This window comes from Mustela lutreola, chromosome 6, assembly GCF_030435805.1.
Source record: "Mustela lutreola isolate mMusLut2 chromosome 6, mMusLut2.pri, whole genome shotgun sequence".
NCBI lineage: Eukaryota > Metazoa > Chordata > Mammalia > Carnivora > Mustelidae > Mustela > Mustela lutreola.
The window spans coordinates 98,691,641-98,712,702 of record NC_081295.1 but is presented as its reverse complement, the minus strand read 5'-3'; the positions used below and the strand labels follow the sequence as shown (position 1 = coordinate 98,712,702).

Sequence of the window (21,062 nt, the reverse complement as noted above, 5' to 3'; positions counted from 1 at the left end):
CAGAGGTGACTTTGATGGGTCATTCTTTTGTCCACCCACTGTCATCAGGCCATGTTTCTGGCTCTATGGTTCCCATGTTGGCTCTCATGGCAGGGCTCCTGGCTTCCTCCAGGCCACAGATCAATTCTGGCCTTTGGTCCTTTGTACAAGAATTTACCTATGGCCCACTCTTTCAGAAGGAACAAATTATCAATTGTCCTGCAACGATGACCTTTGTCTAGTTCCAAAACATTAAAAAAAATTTTAATTCCAGTAGAGCTAACAGTATTATATTACTTTCAGGTGTATGATTTAGTGATGTAACAATTCTATACATTAGTCAGTGCTCATCATGATAAGTGTGCTCTTAATCCCCCTTCACTTGTTTGACCTCTCTCCCCACCTACCTCTCTTCTGGTGACCACCAGTTTGTTCTGTCTAGGTAAGAATCTGTTTGTTTGTTTGTTTTAGAAAAATGTCTGTTCATGTCTTCTGACCGTTTGTTAATTGGATTGTTCATTTGGGGAATATTGAGTGTTTTAGGTTCTTTATATATTTTGGATATTAACTTTTTGTCAGATATGCCATTTGCAAATATCTCTCCCCATTAATAGGTTGCCTTTTAGTTCTGTTGACTGTTTCCTTTGATATGCAGAAGCTTTTTATTTTGATGTCATTCCAGTAGTTTAGTTTTGCTTTTGTTTCCCTTGCCACAGGAGACATATCTAGAAAATATTGCTATGGTCAATGTCGAAGAGGGTGCTGCCTCTGTTCTCTTTTAGGATTTTTTATGGTGTTAGGTCTCACATTTAGGTCCCTAATCATTATTGAGTTTATTTTTGTGTACTGTGTAAGAAAGCAGTCTGGTTTCATTCTTCTGGATGTAGCTGTCCAGTTTTCCCAACACCATTTGTTGAAGATATTGTCTTTTTCTCATTGCATAATCTTTTACTGCTTTGTTGAAGATTAATGGACCATATAATTGTGAGTTTATTTCTGGACTCTCTATTTTGTTCCATTGATTGATGTGTCTGTTTTTATGCCAGTACCATACTTTTTTTTTTTTTTTTTTACTAGGGCTTTGTAGTGTATCTTGAAATCTGGGATTGTGTTACCTCCAGTTTTGTTCTTTTTCAAGATTACTTTGACTATTCAGGGTCTTTTGTGGTTCCATATAAATTTTAAGATTAATTGTTCTACTTTTGTGAAAAATACTATTGGTATTTTAATAAGGATTGCATGAAATGTGGAGAGTGCCTTGAGTTACATGGACATTTTAACAATAATTGTTCTCTAAATCCATGAGCATGGGATATCTTTCCATTGCTGTGTGTCATTTGTAATTTTTTTCCTTATGATTTCATAGTTTTCAGAGTATAGGTCTTTTACCTCCTTGATTAAGTTTATTCCTAGGTATTTCATTATTATTTGTGCAATTAAATGGGAATATTTTCTTAATTTCTCCTTCTGTACTTTATTAGTAGTATATAGAAAAACAATGGGATTTTGTATATTGATTTTATATCCTGGTATATTACTAATTAATTTATCAGTTCTAGTAGTTTTTTGGTGGCATCCTTAGAGTTTTCCATATATAGTATCATGACATCTACAAATAGTAAAAGTTTTACTTCTTCCTTACCAATTTGGGTACCTTTTAAAATTTCTCTTTTTTTCTGATTGCTATGGCTAGGACTTCCAATACTGTGTTTAATAAAAGTGGTGAGAGTGCACATCACTATCTTGTTCCTGACCTCAGGGGAAAAGCTGTCAGTTTTTCATCATTGAGTATGATGCTAGCTGTGGATTTTTTCATCTGTGGCTTTATTATGTTGAGGTCTGTTCCCTCTAAACCTACTTTGTTGTTGATAGCTTATATCATGAATGGATGTTGTATTTTGACAAATGCTCTTTCTGCATCTATTGAAATGATCATATGATGTTCATTCTTTCTTTTGTTGATGTGATGTATCACACTGATTGATTTGCAAATACTGAACCATCCTTGCATCCCAGGAATAAATCCCAGTGGATGATGATGAATGATTTTCTTTCTTTCTTTCTTTTTTTTTTTTGGCTGGATTCAGTTTGCTAATATTTTGTTGAGGATTTTTGCATCACTGTTCATCAGAGATAATGGCCTGTAGTCTCTTTTTCTGTAGTACTTTTATCTGATTTTAGTATCAGGGTAATGCTGACCTCTTAGAATAAATTTGGAAGCTTTCCTTTGTCTTCTATTGTTTCAGAATCGTTTGAAAAGAATAGGTATCTACTCTTTAAATGTTTGATCTACCTGTGAAGCGATCTAGTCCGGACTTTAGCTTGTTAGGATTTTTTTGATGACTTTTTCAATTTCATTGTTGGTAATTGATATGTTCAAATTTTCTATTTCTTCCTCATTCAGTTTTGGGAGGTTATATTTTCCAGGAATTGATCCATTTCTTCTAGTGTGTCCAACTTTTTGGCATATAGTAGAATTATAGTTTTTCATAATAGTCTCTTATTTTACTTTGTACTTCTATAATGGTTGTTATATCTCCACTTTAATTTCTGATTTTGTTTATTTGAGTCATTCTCTTTTTTGAAGAGTCTGCTTAAAGTCATCAATTTTGTTGATCTTTTCAGAGAACCAACTCCTGGTTTCATTGATCTGCTTTATCGTTTTTTTTAAGTTCCTGTTTTGTTAATTCCTGCTCTAATCTTTATTGTATCCTTCCTCCTACTGGTTTTGTGTTCTGTTTGTTCATCTTTTTAGTGTCTTTTAGGTGTAAAACTAAGTTGTTTATTTAAGATTTTTCTTGCCTCTTGAGATAGGTCTGTGTTGCTGCAAACTTCCCTCCTGGAATAGCTTTTGCTGCATCCCAAATATTTTGGACCATTATGCTTTCATTTTCATTTGTTTCCATGTATTTTTTTATTTCCTTTTCAATTTCTCAGTTGGTCCATTTATTGAGTAATAGAATATTATTCAACATTTATGTATTTGTGCTTTTTCCAGATTTTTTCTTGTGGTTGATTTCTAGTTTCATAGCAATATGGTTGAAAAAGATGCATAGTATGACTTAGCAGTTTTTGAACTTGTTGAAGCTTGATTTGTGACCTAATATGCGATCTGTTCTGGAGAATGTTCCATGTTGCACTTGAAAAGAATGTATATTCTGCAGTTTTAGAATAGGATATTTTGAATATATCTGTTAGATCCATCTGTGAATTTAAAGTGTCATTCAAACCCATTGTTTCCTTTTTGATTTGTTGTTTGGATGATCTATCCATTGATGTAAATGGGGTGTAAAATTCTACTACTATTTTACTACTGTTGCTTACTTATTTTGTATTTGTTAATAAGTTCTCTATGTATTTGGATGCTTCCATGTTGAGTGCATAAATATTTACAATTGTTACATCTTCTTGTTGGATTGTTCCTTTTATGATTATATAGTATCCTTCTTTGTGTCTTGTTATAGACTTTTATAAAAGTCTGTTTTGCTACCCTGGCTTTTTTCATCTCCATTTGCACAGTAAATGTTTTTCTATCCCTTCACTTTTGACCAGCATGTGTCTTTAGGTCTGAAATGAGTCTCCTATAGGTAGCATACTTGGGTCTTCCTTTTTTAACCATTCCATCACTCCATATCTTTTGATTGGACCAGTTATTTCATTTGCATTCATAGTTATTCTTGATAGGTATGTGCTCATTGTCATTTTGTTACTTGCTTTATGGTTGTTTTTGTATTTCTTCTCTATTCATATAAGTAGATGTTTTAAGGTCCTTGATACATGCTGTTAAATTGCTTTTCAGAAAGATTTTACAAATTTGTACTTACTTCACATATCTCAGAGTTATGAGATCCTCATACTCTCTAACATCACCTTTAAACACCACTTTGTTCAGTTCCTCTGAGAGTATGAAGCCAGAGGGAAAAAACTTTTCCTGGGTGGACCCTGACTTACTCTGAACAGAGTAAAATGAGTATAATGATGAGCATGGGCTCCAAGTTGAATGGCTTGGGATCAATCCAGCTTGGTCACCTACTTGATGTTTGACCTTAAGCTAATCACCCTCTGGACACATCCATTTATTCATCAGTAAAGTATATGGCAAAATAGAAACTTCCTTGGAGGGATGTTAAAACCATTAAATTTAACAGTTCTTTTTACGTGCTTGCCATGTAATAGGTATTTGATGAAAGTTTATCTGTCAGGGTGCTTGAAAAAAAATAGATGCCATACAGAATTGGACAATTTGAGGAGATGTTAATGAAGGAAATATTCACAAAAGTCCAAATGGCACGGAGGCTTCCCTAAGGGCTAGTAACAGCAGAACATCCTTACTACCCCTTGCTTTAAAGGAGTGAAAAAAAAGAAGTCATTGCTAGAATTAGAGATGGAGCGGTGTGTGTGTGTGTGTGGAGGTGATTGCCAGTGCCATGACCTTCTGTGTATCTGAGACTCAGTACAGAGAAAGACTTATGGGAAAAAATACCTTGATCTCACTTTCTTTTCTACCTTATCTCTTTCTTGTTCTATCATCCGGCTAAACCGAAGCTCTGAGTAAGGAAGAACTTGATGTTGTACATGCAGGTCAGCAGCATTCTGGGGAACTGAGTAGAGAGGAAAGACAGGCAAAGTTTAAAATGAACTTCAATACATATCATCCTTTTGTTAATATGATGAAACATTAAACTAACTTCTCTGTCCAACCCTTCATGCTATTGGTCCTGCCAAGTATGTTGTCAAATCTAATTCCTATTCTTTTTATATGTGCTGCCTTTGCATTTCATATCACTACATTGTACACTTGAGTAAGGATTATTTTGTTTTTCCCTGAGTTTTAGGGGGTGTAAGTGTGATACTTTTTATTTATTTCTTTATTTTATCATTTTGATCAATTTTTTTCACAGTGGGGAAATCCTTTTAGGTTCTGATTTTTCCTCCCAGATTAATATAATTTGTTCATTTATTTAATAGTCTATAAAATCCTCATTCAGCTAACTGATATAAATACTTAATAAAACTGAACCTTGTTCTTTTGACTAGAAAATGTATTTTAGGTTGACACCTATTGCTAAGATTAGTCTTCTACTTTTAAGTTGTTTTTTAGGCTTCTGTGTTCACTTATCACTATAATAAAAACTTTTTGCCTAAAAAAATATATCTTTCAAGAGAAGTGACACAGAAATTTTCCATTTTTGATTTATACATTTCAAATCTTATTTTAAAATTTGTCCATTCCCAACTTTATTTTTACCTATTAGTAGACAATGGTGTATTATTTTTCTCCCTGCTTTGTCCATGTGTTCCATGGACAAGGTTGATTACTAGGACCCATCTGCCCAATTTTATGTGTATCATGCCTGAAGGAAGACTTTCATCCCTTCCATCTAATTCTACTACACCCTAAAAGAAATACCAACATGAAATAAATAATAAGACTGGTTAGTAAACAGACTTAATAGATGTGGACCTTGGCACAGAGCACTGCCAGAGTATGTCTGCTGTCTGATGCCATCCAATCCAAGTCCTAACATTGTAGAGTTATATTTTGTGGTTCTGCTTTTAAGTCAGCTGGTGCTGGCAAAAGGTACCAACCGACTTTTAGTAGAGTAGAAAGTAGAGTGGAAGGGGAGAATGCTATAGAATTAGAAGGGATGTTTAAGATCAAAGCTTTGCTCAGAGGGTTATAGCTGCATCACATATGCCAAACTCATTCTCATTCATCATTCAGTGATCGTCACATTAACTTGATAACACACTTGGGATAAGCTTAAAGTATTTCATTTGTGTATCCATTCTTTCCTTCATCATGTGTTTACTCATTGCCTATTGTTTGCCAAGTACTATGGGAGAACTTGGATGTACAGAAATACTAGTCACCAATCCTAGTTTGCAAGAGATGTCTCAGTAAAATAGTGGGGTCAAACAAGGAAAAACATAATTAGAGGAGCCCCATCTTCCAACCTGGAGGGAGTGTAAAGATAGAGGAAGAGATCTGAAAAGACACATCTTTGTGGAAATACATTATACCCTCAGGAAGTTGTAGGAATAGTCTGAATTGCAGGACTTATGGAATTGTGGTAGCTGGAGAAGCTTCTTGGCTTCATACATTAGGTTAAGGGGTTTAGATTTTATCGTGAAGGCAGTGAGTGGGTAGTCACTGGATAGTTTTAGGTAGGGAAGTGTCATACTTAAATTTGGTCTTGGAAAGATCACTCCTGGCAGAGTGGGTGGTGTATTGGAAGGGGCACAGTGAAATGTGAGAAGCCATTGTGTTCCAGGAGAACAAAGGAATTGAACTAAGGCACTGGAATTGAAGAGAAGGAATGAATTGCAGAAATACTAAGGGTATGAACAACCTAATGGCAATTTTGATGTGAGGTGAGAAGGTGTTTAGAGTACATCCCACATTTCAGGTTGGGAGATCTGGGTCTATGGTACTGCCAGGATGAATTACCTTTCTACCACTTGTTAGCTGAGTGACTATAGATAAGTTACAGGATCTATCTCTGTCTCAGTTTCCTTATCTCCAAAATGGGAAGAATAATAGTTCTTATTTTATGGAGTTTTATGAGAATTAAATGAATGAGCATTTATTAAAGTGCTTGAATAGTGTCAAGCACATAGGAAGCCAGCCTATGTGTTGTTCGTTGTTTGTTGAATACATAGATGCATATACCTCAAAATGAGATTTCAATGGAATGTGTAAGTGGCTAAAATTTGGGGGAGCACTGACCTTTTAAGAGTGGTAGGGGAAGCTGAGTTCAGGGAGGAGGATAGAAAAGAAACAGCAGTGCAGGTAGAAGGAAAATTAAATGATAAAAAAGTAATATCTTGAAACACAAGAGGGAATTTATAAGAAAGAGAGAGTGGTCGTTAACGTAAGATATTGCGGGGAGAGCAAACAAAGTAAGAAGGGAAACCAGCCATCATATTATGGCTTTTTGTTTTGTTTTGTTTTGTTTTGAATAATGGGTATCTAATATAGTTTTGATACGAAATGTTATTTTGCATGTGAAACAAAGAAAAAATTCAGTCCATTATTTGAGGGACAGTACCTTTTTTTTTTTTTTTTTTTTTAAGATTTTATTCATTTATTTGGCAGAGAGAGAGAGAGAGAGATCACAAGTAGGCAGAGAGGCAGGCGGAGAGGGCAGGGGAAGCAGGCTCCCCGCTAAGCAGAGAACCTGATACAGGGCTCTATCCCAGGACCCTGAGATCACGACTCAAGCTGAAGGCAGAGGCCTAACCCACTGAGTCACCCAGGCGCCCCGAGAGACAGTAACTTGTAATGAGTTCAATACTATTTATCTATTAACAACTTCATTTTTTGGCTTTAATATAATCTTAAGTACAACTGAACATATTAAATCTCATGTTTAACAATGAACAGTTATCCACATTAAGAGTGATGTCATGAAACCTTTATATGTGCTCATGAATAACTTTCTTTTGGATGAGAAAATGTGGCAAATTAGTAAATACTAAAGAGAAAATAATTTCTCTGATACGATGACTGTCTGGTTTTATTTATAGATTTGTCCCTGTCTCTGTCCCCTTCCTGCTTCTTTCCCTTTCTTTCTCTTTCATTGAATGCCAGCTCAGTGCCAAAAATTCTTCCTGGGACTTGAGTACTTAGCAGTAAGCAAGACAGATAAGATTCCTTTTTAATGAAATAAAGTAAAGTCCAGGTTGGATCTGCACACCATAGATTAGGTAGTTAATAAGAGCTTTTCTGAAAAGCCACTGTGACCTCAAACCAGATACAAGAAAAAGCTAGACTTGCACAGATTTGGACTGCTGGTTTCCAAACAGAAGGCAGATCTAGTGCAAAAGAGCCAAGGCAGAGCGGGAATGTGCTTTACACAGTCCTAAAGAAGAATGGCAGCCTAATTGCTGGAGAACACTGAGAAGTAGACATGAATTTCATGAAGAAGACTGGATTTAAGCAATGTAATGTTGCTTATTACAGTATTAAAGACACAAATGAGCCCAAACTGTGCTGAAAGTTGTTACTTTTTCATAATCTCATGAGTATAACTTTAACAAAACAGAAGTTAGTTGAAGATTCTCATAAATATGGCAATTCTGGACACCTGTATTATAATTCTAGTTAAGCAACTTGTTTCATAACTTCTGGAAAATTCTTTAATAGTAGATTTATAACAGTAATATCACATACTTCAGTGATTTTGTGAATCATCTGTCTCATTGCCTGGATAAGGAAATTGAACTCCAGAGGGATTAATGATTTGTTTCCAGGACTCCTAGCTGATAAAGACCAGGACCAGGATCAGAGGCTATTTTAGGTACCTTAAATACTCAGACTAGAAGCCAGTGCCAAAGGACTATCTTTACTGTGAGTACTTCCTCACTCCATTCACTAGGTTTCACTGTCTTTTTTTCTAGTCCATTCAATAGTCCATATTTTTATTATTACATTCATTTTGTTTTTATGAAATGGTATATTTTCATGAATTCCTTCTGTGTTTTAGATAATAGGATTCTTCAGACATTTCGTAACCTATATACCTAGTGCGTAGTAGGCTTCTGATACTGTGCTGTGTGACTGATTAGTGTATACATAAATGGATGGATAGATCTGTCTTTTAGCTCAATGTCTTTTTCTTGTAACATATTCAGTATCCCTAGACTTAAATGTCTACATCTGTAAGGAAGGAATTATAATGTTAATTTGGAAATGACTGCAATGGTTTTGCCCCGAATGAAAGGTATAAAATAGTGGTGAGACATGTTGGAAAAGTTGATGATATTTTGCCAATTCAAAGTATTTTCTATTTTTAGTCAGTCTAGGAGAAGAAAACTCACAAAAATGCCCAACTCAAAGCCTGTTTAATAAACATTGGTTTCCTGATTGCTTTAAATTTTTTATTTCTTTGACCTTGAATAGCTGTTTGAACTCATCTTTTTCATCAGTGTCTCTTCTTAGAGGAGACATCGTTCTTATACCTTAAAATGTGGTCTTTGTTATTTTAGATATCAATAATGTTAACATGTTATTCATCCAAATGTTCAACTCAATGGAGAAATTTGCTCACTTGCATATTTATTTATTTATTTATTTATAGAGAAAGAGTGCCAGAATGGAAAGGGAGAGAGAGAAAATTTTAAGCAGACTTCACGCCCAGTACAGAGCCCAACATGGCGCTCAATTACATGACCCTGAGACTCTGACCTGAGCACAAATCTAGAGTCAGATGTTTAACCAACTGAGCTACCTAGGTACCCCAGGAGAGAGTATTATAATTTCATGGTTCTCAAATTGCAAATGGACACCTCTGTTCTGACAGTTTGTAGGTGGATTTCAGAGAGGGATTACCAGTAATAATTAGTGTCTTTAAAAGTTAATAGAACCCTCCTTGATCTCTAGGTAAGCAAGGACATGCCCTGTACATTAATTTCCCTGAGGACATGGCAGTTCATTGTTTGTTTGGCCTGTCACAACCAGGTCACATGACATGCTGCCTAGTTGCTCAGTAATTATGCTAAGAACAGGGTTTTTATCCTAAAAGTTGTCACATATTGTTTTGCAGAGCTAGTGATGGGTATTTGTCAGCCCTGTCTCACATTTGTAGCCAGGAGCCTAAGGTCATCATTAGCACATGACTTTGATTGTCAGGAAATGAAGTACTAGGTGTATGGAAGTTTCTTTCATTGCTTCCATGATTGGGGCTTTCTCAATCCTAAAGAAGAAAAATCCATACACAGTTTATTGCCTTCCAAACTGACAGTTCTGTAAGGCTCATTGGATGATTAAGTAATAAAAAGGAGACAAACCAGAGAAAAGTGTAGATTAAAACATATCCTCTAGCCTAAAGCCACAATACCCAGTAGTTAGACTCATTGGGTAGCCAGAGAGAATCATGTAGTGATGTTTAAAAATAATATATTAAATTAAAAAATATATATCCTCCTTCAAGCTTAACTATGGTTAGAAAATCATAAAAAAATGAGCACATTTAATGTGTAAGTATGGTTACAAGTATACATAGATGTCTGCACAATAGATCATTTATACATTAGCTAATATGAATCATCAGTCAACAAATCAGTTTCTGCTTAGTGGCAGTTCTCTAGTTAAACTATGTGTTAGCTGATGAAATAAAAAAGTGGCACAAAAGGGATGTTCTTTTAAATATTGTACTTATTTAAAAGGACAAAAGCATAAAAGCTTTGTTCTCTACAGATTCAGGAAAACATTAAACTCCATTTCTGTGAGTCTTGAAGCAAACTGACCATCAATGTTTAATACGTATCTCAAAATGAAATTAAGCACCAAAATATCTCTTTATTTCAGATGGATATTAGTTCTCTGACAGATAAACATCACTTTATATTTAAATATATATGTATTTTAAAGTAAAACACTAACACAAGAAATGATTCTTTTGTTTTGTCAGGCTACCAGTTTCTACTAAACAGTAGCCACCTTCCTTTAATATTTTAATATTTTCTAAGTCAATGTTCCCAAACTATATTTTGGATTTTTGAACTTCTGTTATAATAATATAAAATGCCTTATAAATTTGTTATTTTTAAATGATTTAAATAGTGAATTATATAATAAAATAACCCTTAAGTATTAATTAATTAATTAATTTTAAGATTTAATTTATTTATTTGACAGAGAGAGAGAGAGAGATCACAAGTAGTTAAAGAGGCAGGCAGAGAGAGAGGGAGAAGCAGGGTCCCTGCTGAGAAGAGAGCCTGCTTCGGGGCTTGATTTCAGGACCCTGGGATCAGGACCTGAGCCAAAGGCAAAGGCTTAAACCACTGAGCCACCGAGGTGCCCCTATTTAATTATTTTTGCATGAAAAACAAATTATTTTAGGCACACAGGTGACTGAATGAATGAGTAACTTGTTTTCTTGTTTAGCAATCTATTACCAGAATATTTGAGTTTAAGATAAATTTAATTGTATTTGCTACAGTTCCTTGGGCTGGACATTCAAATAAGTAACCACCTAATATTTTTAACCATTAAAATGTCTACTTTCTAGCACTTTAGAAACAGAACATTTCTAATTGGGGAGGGCTTGCCTTCTTTTTCTTAATTTCTAAGTTTAAATGTTAATTTTAAAATGTGTCATTTCCCCATTGTTACTACTACTATTTTTTACTATTATTACTACTAGGAGCCAACTTTTTTAAAAGTGCTTCAAACATTTTCTATTATATGTAGACACTGGGCCATGTATCATTAACATGTAATACATCTTTTAACTCTCAGTACATGTAAGCCCATTTTCTAGTGGCAAAAACCAAGGCTTACAGGAGTGAATAAGCCCACCCTCGTTTATAAAGTTTTAAGGGTTTTTATACATTTTTTCCAGTATGTGAATGAATAAATTATATATTAACTTTTATTTTAATATTCTATCAGACTTTGATAAAATTACAGGCCTCAATGACAATAATTTATCAGTCTGGATACAATCACTCTCACAGGAGTTAGAGATTCTCATTTGATTGTGCCTACTAGTTACTGTTATGATTATTCATTATCTCCTTGGACTGAAAACCCCTCTCTCCTGCGTTTTGTTTTTGTTTTAATTTTTTGTTTTTTTTCACCCAGGTTTGATTTTATGGGGGAGGAGTGTTTTAGGGATAGGTGGGTCAAATTGACACTAGAAATTAAAAGCTAATTCATAATAAAATCTACTTCACAATTTAATTGGTTTAGCACTGTTTGGCAGTTGGGTTTGATAGTAAGAATGTTCTAGAGGCTCTTCTCTGAAGAAAATAGCTATAGCAAGACATGAGAAAAATAGTTGTGCTCCAGTTAGAAGCTCAACTTCCAAAGTCATCACCATATAACCTACCTCAGAGGAGAAAAGAAAACGTGCAGAATTGATTTTGGGTGGTAATTTCTTAACCTATCTTTCATGTGCCATCATGGTATTTTATGGAGTTTCATTTACTTGGGTAGAAATACAAATTATTTAGAAACAGTTTGTTGCTTTGGATTCAATGAAAAGGATCTGAAAAAGATATGTCTAAAATTTTAGTCAGTATACATTAAATACATGCAGTTTTTTTGCACATCAGTTGTATCTCAATAAAGCTGTAAATATAATAATGGGATGGAGAAGCAGTAAAACAAATATAATTTGGTCAGTTTCTATTCTCTTGATCAACAAATACTTATTGATGAGTGTCCTTGAAACATAATAATAAATAAAGTTTTACTTACTGTGAAATATGATGTGCATATTCAGGAAAGTTTATGAGATAAAAAATACACAGCTAAATTAAATAGAAGTCCATTATACTGGGTATGTCGTGGGATCTCATTATTGTTTGATTGGCATTTCTCTCATCTCTAATGTGACTGAGCACTTTAAAATTTTTTATTGTCTATTTGAGATCTTATTTTATGAAAAAATATTCTCTTGCCCTTTTTTAAATGGTGCATTATCTGTTTCATATTGATTTATTGATATCATTTATATATTGTAGAAAATACCTTCTGTTGGTTATATTATTGCAAATGTTTTGGCCCACTCTGTGGCTTGCTTCTTCATTCTCTTAATGGTATTTCTAGATAAATTGGAAGTCTTTATTTCAATGTAGATCATTTTATAAACCTTTATTGATAAGAATTGCATATCTTGATTGTACTATGGTCAGCAAGCTCATGCTATATGATTCCAGTCCTTTTAAATTTGTTAAACTTGCTTTACGGTCACCATAGGATCAGTATTTGTGACTCTCTTGTGCATGTCCGAAGATGAGACATATTCTTCGTGGGTTCAGTTTTTCATCTCTATTAGGTGAGATTTGCCAATCATATTATTCAAAACTGCTGCATGCTCACTGCTTTTTGTTTATTCGGTGAGTTGTTATGTTTCACTTTCCACTGCTATTATATCTAGTTTCCTTATGATTCTGTTAATTTTTGCTTTATTTACTCTGCAGCAATGATGCTAGGCACCTAGGTACTTAGGATTATTCCAATGTAGGTGAAATGGGTCTTATTTTTTTATTTTTTTTATTTTATTTTTTTACTCTGGAGTATTTCTCTTTATTTCTAATTGTTTTCTGCAAGGAAGAAGATTGGTAAAAATAACTGGTTCACCATTTCTATGATAAAATATAAGTGAATCCTGTTGTCAATACACAGTCCTTTCTCTCAATTCACTCACTGTAAACAGAAGGCCATTGGGGGAAGGCACTTAGGGCATTGTTTAGAAGTACAGAGACAAGCCATGTTATGTTGTGACATCCCATTGAGGGTCACTTAACCTAGTCTTAGCTGACAAATGATAATCCCCAAAGAGGTGGCATCAGAGTTGACTTTGGGCTTGTTTAGGGACTTAGGTGACTCAGCTTTTGAGCATGTCAAGGAAACTATTTCCTTAGGACAAGCACTTGGGGAAGAATTACTGCAGCAATGGGTGTGGACATTTTTATGCACAAAAGAGAGTATCTAATTCAAAATCATAGAAAGCTGTTAGAAATAAATAACAGTGGAGCCAAGTTTGAGGGATGATTAGGAGTTAGGACAATGGTGGAGATATTGAAGCCTGGGGACTCTCCAGTGCAGAGGGAAGAGTGTGGAGGGAATGGTAAATAATTCAGTGTGTGTTGGCTTAGTTACAAGGTGTGGGGAGTCGTGCTGAGAGAGTGGGCTTAAGTGTAAACTAGGTTTATACTTGATTCCATCAAAGAGCTTTAGTTAATAAAATAATGTAATGTTCTTTTCCCTTTTCCTTACCTTTGAGGTTCATGGAATCCATTTGTACCGTAGTCCTCAAATCATTATAAGAAAATAAGTTCTGGTATATGAAAGTTTTCTTCCATCTCCCAAGATGATTTCAGCACCTGGAATAGATTCTGTTTCCCCTCCATTGCCCACCATCACACTAAGTAATGGCAACCTCCCTTCCCATCTTTCCTGTTCCCCTATGTCTAAATGTCCTAGGATGGTACCTATTAAGTCTAAGCCGAGGCTCAGCACTTGTTAGCTGTGTAATTTCTGACAAGTTGACTAACCTCTCTGTCTCAGTTCCCCCATGGGAACCTCAACAATAATCCATCAGAGATTGGAAGAACTCGATGAGATGAGTTCACGTATGCCAAAACGCCCGGCATGTCTGCAGTGCAGCAGCAACCATTTCCCTCCATCACCGGTATCTAAATTAATCCGGGTTGGAAAATGCCTTTTGCTACAGTTCAGAGCAGCTTGAAGTAGCTGGAAAAAGGAAACCCAGAGAGGAATTGCCTTATCTTGAGAGCTTTCTCTCAGAAGTGGCCACTGTCATTTAGGGTCATTTAGATGTTAAAGCCCAAGCTGGTGAGAATCCTCATCTCTTTTTGATTGCAGATTTGAGACTAAAAGAGGAGCCTGACCTTTTAGGCTTCCCATTCACCATCTCTAACAGATTCAAGAGGTGATTCATTTTAATGTGAAAACAGCACATTTTCCCCCCTTTTAGGTCATTCTGGTCTTCCTCCTACTCAGTCCCTATCCTCTACCATTCCCTTCCCCCACATCACCATAAAAAAAAAAAAAAAAAAAAAAAAAAAAATTCAAACTCTGGTCACTTCAGATACCAAAATATCACGCTAGAGACTAATTTAGCTCAGACTTTCTGCAAAAGCTCACATGTGCTGCAGTTTGGGGTAGCATAATTGATTTAATCTCAGATTTTAGAGGAATGCCGAACTCTCTTTGTGGGACTCTGCATACATTTCTCTAGGGCAAAAACTGTCCTACTTTTTTCTCTCTGGTATCTGTTTAGTGCTAGGCCATTCCCCCCGCCCCCCCAAGAATCTAAACTACCCTCCGTGAAATAAATGAAATCACAGTTGGAAAACGGCTTACTGGACAGACTTGAAGCTGCCAGATAAGAGCTACACCACACACATTTTTCTTAACATTCTCCTCCTCCCCTGCTTTCCTTCTTCCTGCTCTAACACATCTTTGTTTGGGACAAGAGGATACATTAGTCATTCAGCTGAGGATTGCCATTGCCCACGTGGAGTAGCAGCGGACTTCAGCAGTCCCTTGGGAATACACGGGCTGTGGGGCTGATCCTTGTCCCCTGACCTGCTGTATGGCTCAAGGCAGATTTCCTTACCTTTCTGAGGCTTACATTCAACATGGCCTTGTGGACTAATGGCTATGAAGGCTAGACTGTAAAGATGTAGCAAGCCGCAAACTCACAACACACATGGGAAGCTTTTGGTTGACCAGGTGTATGCATGTGTGTGTGTGTGTGTGTGTGTGTGTGTGTAAACATAAATACATATGTTTATGTTATATATTATATATATGTGTGTATATATATATATATATATATATATATATATATATATATATATGCCAGCCAAGGAGAATGATTTTATGCCCCCTGAAAGACCAATTAACCAAAATGACAACCAGGCAATTTTCAGTTTGCCCATGATTCTGTGCTGTATTTGGCAACTACAGCTTTGGTTATGTTTTCAAGAATTTCCAAACTGGAAAATTCTTGTTTGCTAACAGATGTTATTTTTCAACCTGTTTGAGCCAGTGTATAATTTGGGAACTATCTTTGCAGTAGTAGCTTCTTGAGAAACGAAGTTTTTGTAATACTTTCTGTATCTTAAGATGTATGTTCTGCTGAAAATAACCCCTTTGTTAGGTCGATTACGTACACTTCGCAGCAGAATTCCCCAAACAATTTGCATGCTGTAAAAGTCACCAAACTCCTCTGTTTGCATCAGTGGAATGAAGTCAGAAGTCAAAAGTAATGCTGACCTTCATAGCCTGAATGGATTGTCTCCTTATGCTGCTAAAATAATTTAGGCTTAGAAAAGAACCTAGTACTTATTTAATGAATCGCTTGGCATAAATTGTTCAAATTCACCATTGTTCAAATTCAGACTCTTCCATACTAGCTGGAGAAATTTGGACAAGTCCATTAACCTCTAAGCTTTGTTATGTATGGATATTTAAAACTGAGATAAGAATCAGGCTTACTTCTCAGGTGTGCTGTGAGGATTAAATGCAAAAATACATGTAAAGCAATTTGGAGATCCAGCCACCGATGGTGTATCAGCCAGGTTTTGCTGTAATAGTGTGTATCAAATACCTCCCAAATCTCAGTGGCTTACAACCACAAATATTTACGCTAGCATCAGTTCCAGCTTACATGTTTTATTTAGGTGTGCTACCTACATCTCTTCATTCAGGCACTAGGTATTATTTAAGGACTTCTCCTTTCATGACAGGGAAAATAATTGCAAATGACCTGGTGAAAACTGTCAAAGTATTTGAAAGCATCAACTCAGAACTTGTATTACTATCACTTCTACTCAAATTTCATTGGCCAAAACAAGTCACACGACCAGGCTAAATTTTAGTAAGTCGGGAATGTATACCCTCCCCTAATGGAGAAAGAACAGTGAATATTTGCTGAGCAATAATCCAGTCGACCTCTGAGAAGTTTACTTTATCCGATTTTCTCCCCATCCCTTATTTCATCTATTGACCATTGGCTCTTGTCCATGTAGCCTAGATGATAGCATCTACTTTGCATTCTCTAAATTACATCACAATTTCCTCCTCTCTCTTATAATTTCAAATTGATGTAAACAATATACTTTTCTTTATAAACAGGTACTTTGGAAAATCCCTTAGAAAAAGAACAAAAGCTTCTGATTCTCCTTAGAGCATCAGAGGGAGTTTCTTGTGACCGTTTCAATGGAATTCTTATTGATCCAGGAACAATTGGTAAGAGTATAATATAGTTTTTTATTAAAAATGAAATGAAATGTGTGTTTCTGATATCGAAGTATCATCCATAGAACATCTACTAAATTCCAGACAATTTATATTTATTATTTCACTTACCAGGTCTCCTGTAACAGTGTCCAGTGTCCATTTCATAGTTGTCAAAAATAAGACTCAGGGATGACGAACAATATGCAGAAGGCCACACTGTTTTATAGTGTCAGAGCTTAGATTTATATCCAGATTGGTCAGATACCGAAGCCTGGACTAAGGGTCTGTTATCAACTGTAAATGCTAGGTGGTTTGTAAGATATTTTTAAATTGATAGATCTATAGATTACAAAGAAACATTTAGTGTTGAGAGTTTCCTCACTACTGTCACAGCACCAAATCCTCTTTTAAAATTAACCTATGCCGGAGCACAGAATCTGGGACCAGCCTTGCACAACCAGGATGTGAGAGCCTCACTAACTCCATTTTAAGGGATAGGGATAAGAGGCTGTTTATTCTAGCATTTTCTCACGTTCTCTCTATGGCATTACTAATTTTCTAAGATCTCAGCAACCCAGTAAAATAGAAGCAATCATGTTGGGATAGTGTGAAGGTTGATAACATAGTTTCATAATATATACCCATTACCAAATAATACTATAGTTTGACAAGGCTTTATTGTTTCCAGAGGATTTTTCATCCATGCTTTTTTCTTTCTAAGAATATGAGGTTCAAGAATATTTTTACTTTTTTCAAGTTGACAAACTAAATAGAGAACAGGAACATTCCATTTTTTTTCACTTGTGGTATCCACATTGTTTTATGCAGCACAATGTTGGATTAAACTTTATTTTAGGAGTATGCGAGGGTGCCTGTCTTAATCTTCTACTCCAACTGGCCAAGCCAGTGTTTTTAAAATTTTCTCTGATAGTAAATCGAATAAAGAATGACATATTTATTTCACTGCATGCTTGAAATTTTGTGACATTGTAAGTAAATGACAGATCTTCACTTCTTTAAGTATTATTATCCGGAAACAACTGAACAGTTTAATTTTACAGGAGGTCTTTGATGATTGGAAATGATCAAGAAATCTACTTGTCTGGTCAGTTGAATTTCCTGCATAACCCAAATTTAAGGAAACTATCTGGTTTTTGCTAAAATATTTGTTGTTGGAAATTTCTTTACATTATCTCACATTCCTCCCCTTCCTATTTTATTTAGTCAGTAGTAAAGAAGATGAAATTCTTCTAAGATGATGATGATGATATCATATGAAACATATATATATGTAATAGTCATATCTATATGACTATTATTATGAAAGATTAATTATTCCAGTACATGTCTGGAAAGTGAGAATATTTCTTACATTTCCATTGATCCAAATTTAAGTTCTATGACTTTTTTTTGAATTAAAATATGGAAAAATATAGGTAGTAACATAAACAGTTGGTTAGATTCTTTTGATTAAGAATTTTTTGTTGTTGTTCACATTGGATTAAAACCCAAGGCATAGTATTTGTACCTTATGGGTGGTGTTCGGTTCTTCTGTTCACATGTTTTCTGCTAAAAATTGCAAAGGCTTTAGATATCAAGATTAGTGATATGCAAAACTGGTATGTGCCAATCCAGGGGTATGCAGACAATGCATCTGGGTTCAGGAAGAAAATATTAGATCCCTATTCAAACATATGTGAACATATTCATATGTATGTATGTTTTTCTAAAAATAAATAGATACACATGCATTAGGGGCGCATGATCATAATTTGGGTTCTTGCTCAAAACATTTTGAGACCACTGGAATATGAGGAATTGTGCTTCATGTGATTTTAAATGGCAATAAAACATGTAAGAGGAAAGACCTGAAGGAATAAAACTGGACTGCATCAAGCATGTCCCTGGTACGACTTTAATTTATGAGTCTGAAATAAATTATATTTGGAAACAAAGGAGCTAGAGATCTCTCCTTTGATATCTGTAATATAAAAAAATATGAGGTCCAACCACTGAAAACAAAGTTAATAGCACCAAATCTCTTTCCTCAGGGAATAAAATTACCCTTGCCTTTTGGAAAATGAAGGCTATAACATAAAATATCAAAACCAGCTAACTTCCAACAGAATTACAAATGGTTTAGAGTCACTTAATGGTAGAATTTAACTAGTTAGTCATTGGAATGGTGTATTTCCCAACTTTTGGATTACTAGATGTGGTGTAGTATTCATTTCTTTATAGCTTTGGAGAGAACAAGAGTAAGTTCCATAACCATGTGATATATATTCACCCTGCTGAAAATAGAGAAAAGTATTCTTTGATAAGGTGGACAGCTTGATATATAGTTTCCATATTACAGATATTGCACAATAAGCTCTCTAGTGAGTTTTACTTAGATGGCCTTAATTCCTCTGAAAATTTCTTATCCCACTGATGCTCCTTTTCCTTTCAGGAATATATGGGAAAGTCCAGCTTCATGGGGCTTGTCCTAAGAAATCCTGGACCCGTCTGGCAGCTGACATTGCCTCAGGCAATGAGAGGTAAGAAATGAGAGTAAGTTAAGGATGTGTTAGCTTGTTTAGTTTGCTGGTGCTTTGGGTTTTGTTATAACATGAAATTAAATTTTAGATTGTGGGGGGCGCCTGGGTGGCTCAGTGGGTTGAGCCGCTGCCTTCGGCTCGGGTCATGATCTCGGGGTCCTGGGATCGAGTCCCGCATCGGGCTCCCTGCTCGGCGGGGAGCCTGCTTCCCTCTCTCTCTCTCTCTGCCTGCCTCTCCATCTACTTGTGATTTCTCTCTGTCAAATAAATAAATAAAATCTTTAAAAAAATAAAAGACTCAAAGCTCAAGGATGAATAAATGGTAAAATAAGGGACTAGAAAGGATTCTTAAAAACCTCTGTAACATAATAGAAAAAGAACAAAACAAACCACAGGCAGAAGGGTCTATAGTTTATATAACAAGGAAAGTTTAGATAATACATGTTCACTGCTATCAGTAAATATTTAAAAATATGAATTCTGTGAAATAATAAATGAAATGTAAAGCAATATCATAATCATCTGAGTTGAGATGATAGCTGACAAGGAAGTAGAAATAAAATAGGAGATGAAGCATATGAAGAATCTTATGGAATTTCAAATGCAATAACAGAATTCAGTACTGCACTGGGGGTAGTAGAATGAGAATGCCAGTGCCTCAAAGTCAACAGGCACCATGAGGAGCTAACTGATGGAATCTACCTGAACATGGAAGACAAGATCAGGAGATAAAAATCATATAAGAGAAGGTATTAGAAATAGAAAACAGAAAATGTAATGCACATATAACTAATTTCTCATTTTTATTTATTTTATTTTATTTTTTAAGAAGATTTTATTTATTTATTTATTTATTTATCAGAAAGAGAGAGCACACAACAGGCAGAGAGGCAGGCAGAGGTGGAGAGAGAGGCAGGCTCCCCGCTGAGCAGGGAGCCCAATGTGGGACTTGATCCTAGGACCCCAGGATCATGACCTGAACCGAAGGCAGTGGCCTAATCCACTGAGCCACCCAGGTGTCCCTAATTGCTTATTTTTAATAAGAGTCCAGTAATTACAAAAGAAAGAATAATGGAAAGTCCACCTAAAATACACGTAATAAACCTGGGAGTACTTACATTTAAAGATTTTATCACAAGCAGGCAGAGAGGCAGATAGAGAGGGGGAGGCAGGCTTCCTGCTGAGCAGAGAGCCCGATGCGGGGCTTGATCATGACCTAGGCCGAAGGCAGAGGCTTTAACCCACTTTAATCCACTGAGCCACCCAGGCGCCCTGAGTACTTACATTTAATTTGAAGTGATCAACACCAAGAATAATGATCACTACATATCCTCACAGTACAAGAAAAAGCAGTGAACAAAATAAAAAACAGAAGGTTACATAAAGCTTCTTAACCTTAGAATTCTCTACACTTAAATATAGGAAGAACATGGTGTAAAATACATACATATTTAAGAAAAAATATATATATGTTTAGTGATGAAAAATATATACATGTTTAGTGGTTTCAATCCAAGAATTGGACACCCTGCTAAAATTGATGTTTACATGTGAAGGCAAAAAAGTGTGTGTGTGTGTGTATCTATATCTATATCTATATCTAGATATAGATATCTTTTGCTTTGTAAGAACTGAAAAAATGCAAAAATGTATTCTGATAAAGAGCTTAAACTGATTTAAAATTTATGAATAAAGTTTAGGAATACTGTAAAGGTATATAAAGTAACTATTTTAAAGGTAAACACTGGAATAAGTTAAATAAAATGTTATAAATATGACTGTTAAAATAAAACAAAGTCTAATTTTATAAAAGAAAC

The 21,062-nt window shown here is 35.3% G+C and overlaps 1 protein-coding gene across 15 annotated transcripts in view; it reads left to right on the top strand.

Moving 5' to 3' along the window:
- The window catches only part of PKHD1 (PKHD1 ciliary IPT domain containing fibrocystin/polyductin), a 475,577-nt gene that overhangs the window by 280,682 nt on the left and 173,833 nt on the right, over positions 1–21,062 (top strand). For all 15 annotated transcript variants that reach the window (XR_009354742.1, XR_009354743.1, XM_059178234.1 and 12 more), the window contains 2 exons: positions 16,601–16,714; positions 19,158–19,245. Coding sequence is in view for 13 of the 15 variants with exons in the window: in XM_059178234.1 (XP_059034217.1) it covers positions 16,601–16,714; positions 19,158–19,245 (202 nt within the window). In the remaining 2 variants the exon portion in view is untranslated. The remainder of the gene's footprint in view (positions 1–16,600; positions 16,715–19,157; positions 19,246–21,062) is intronic.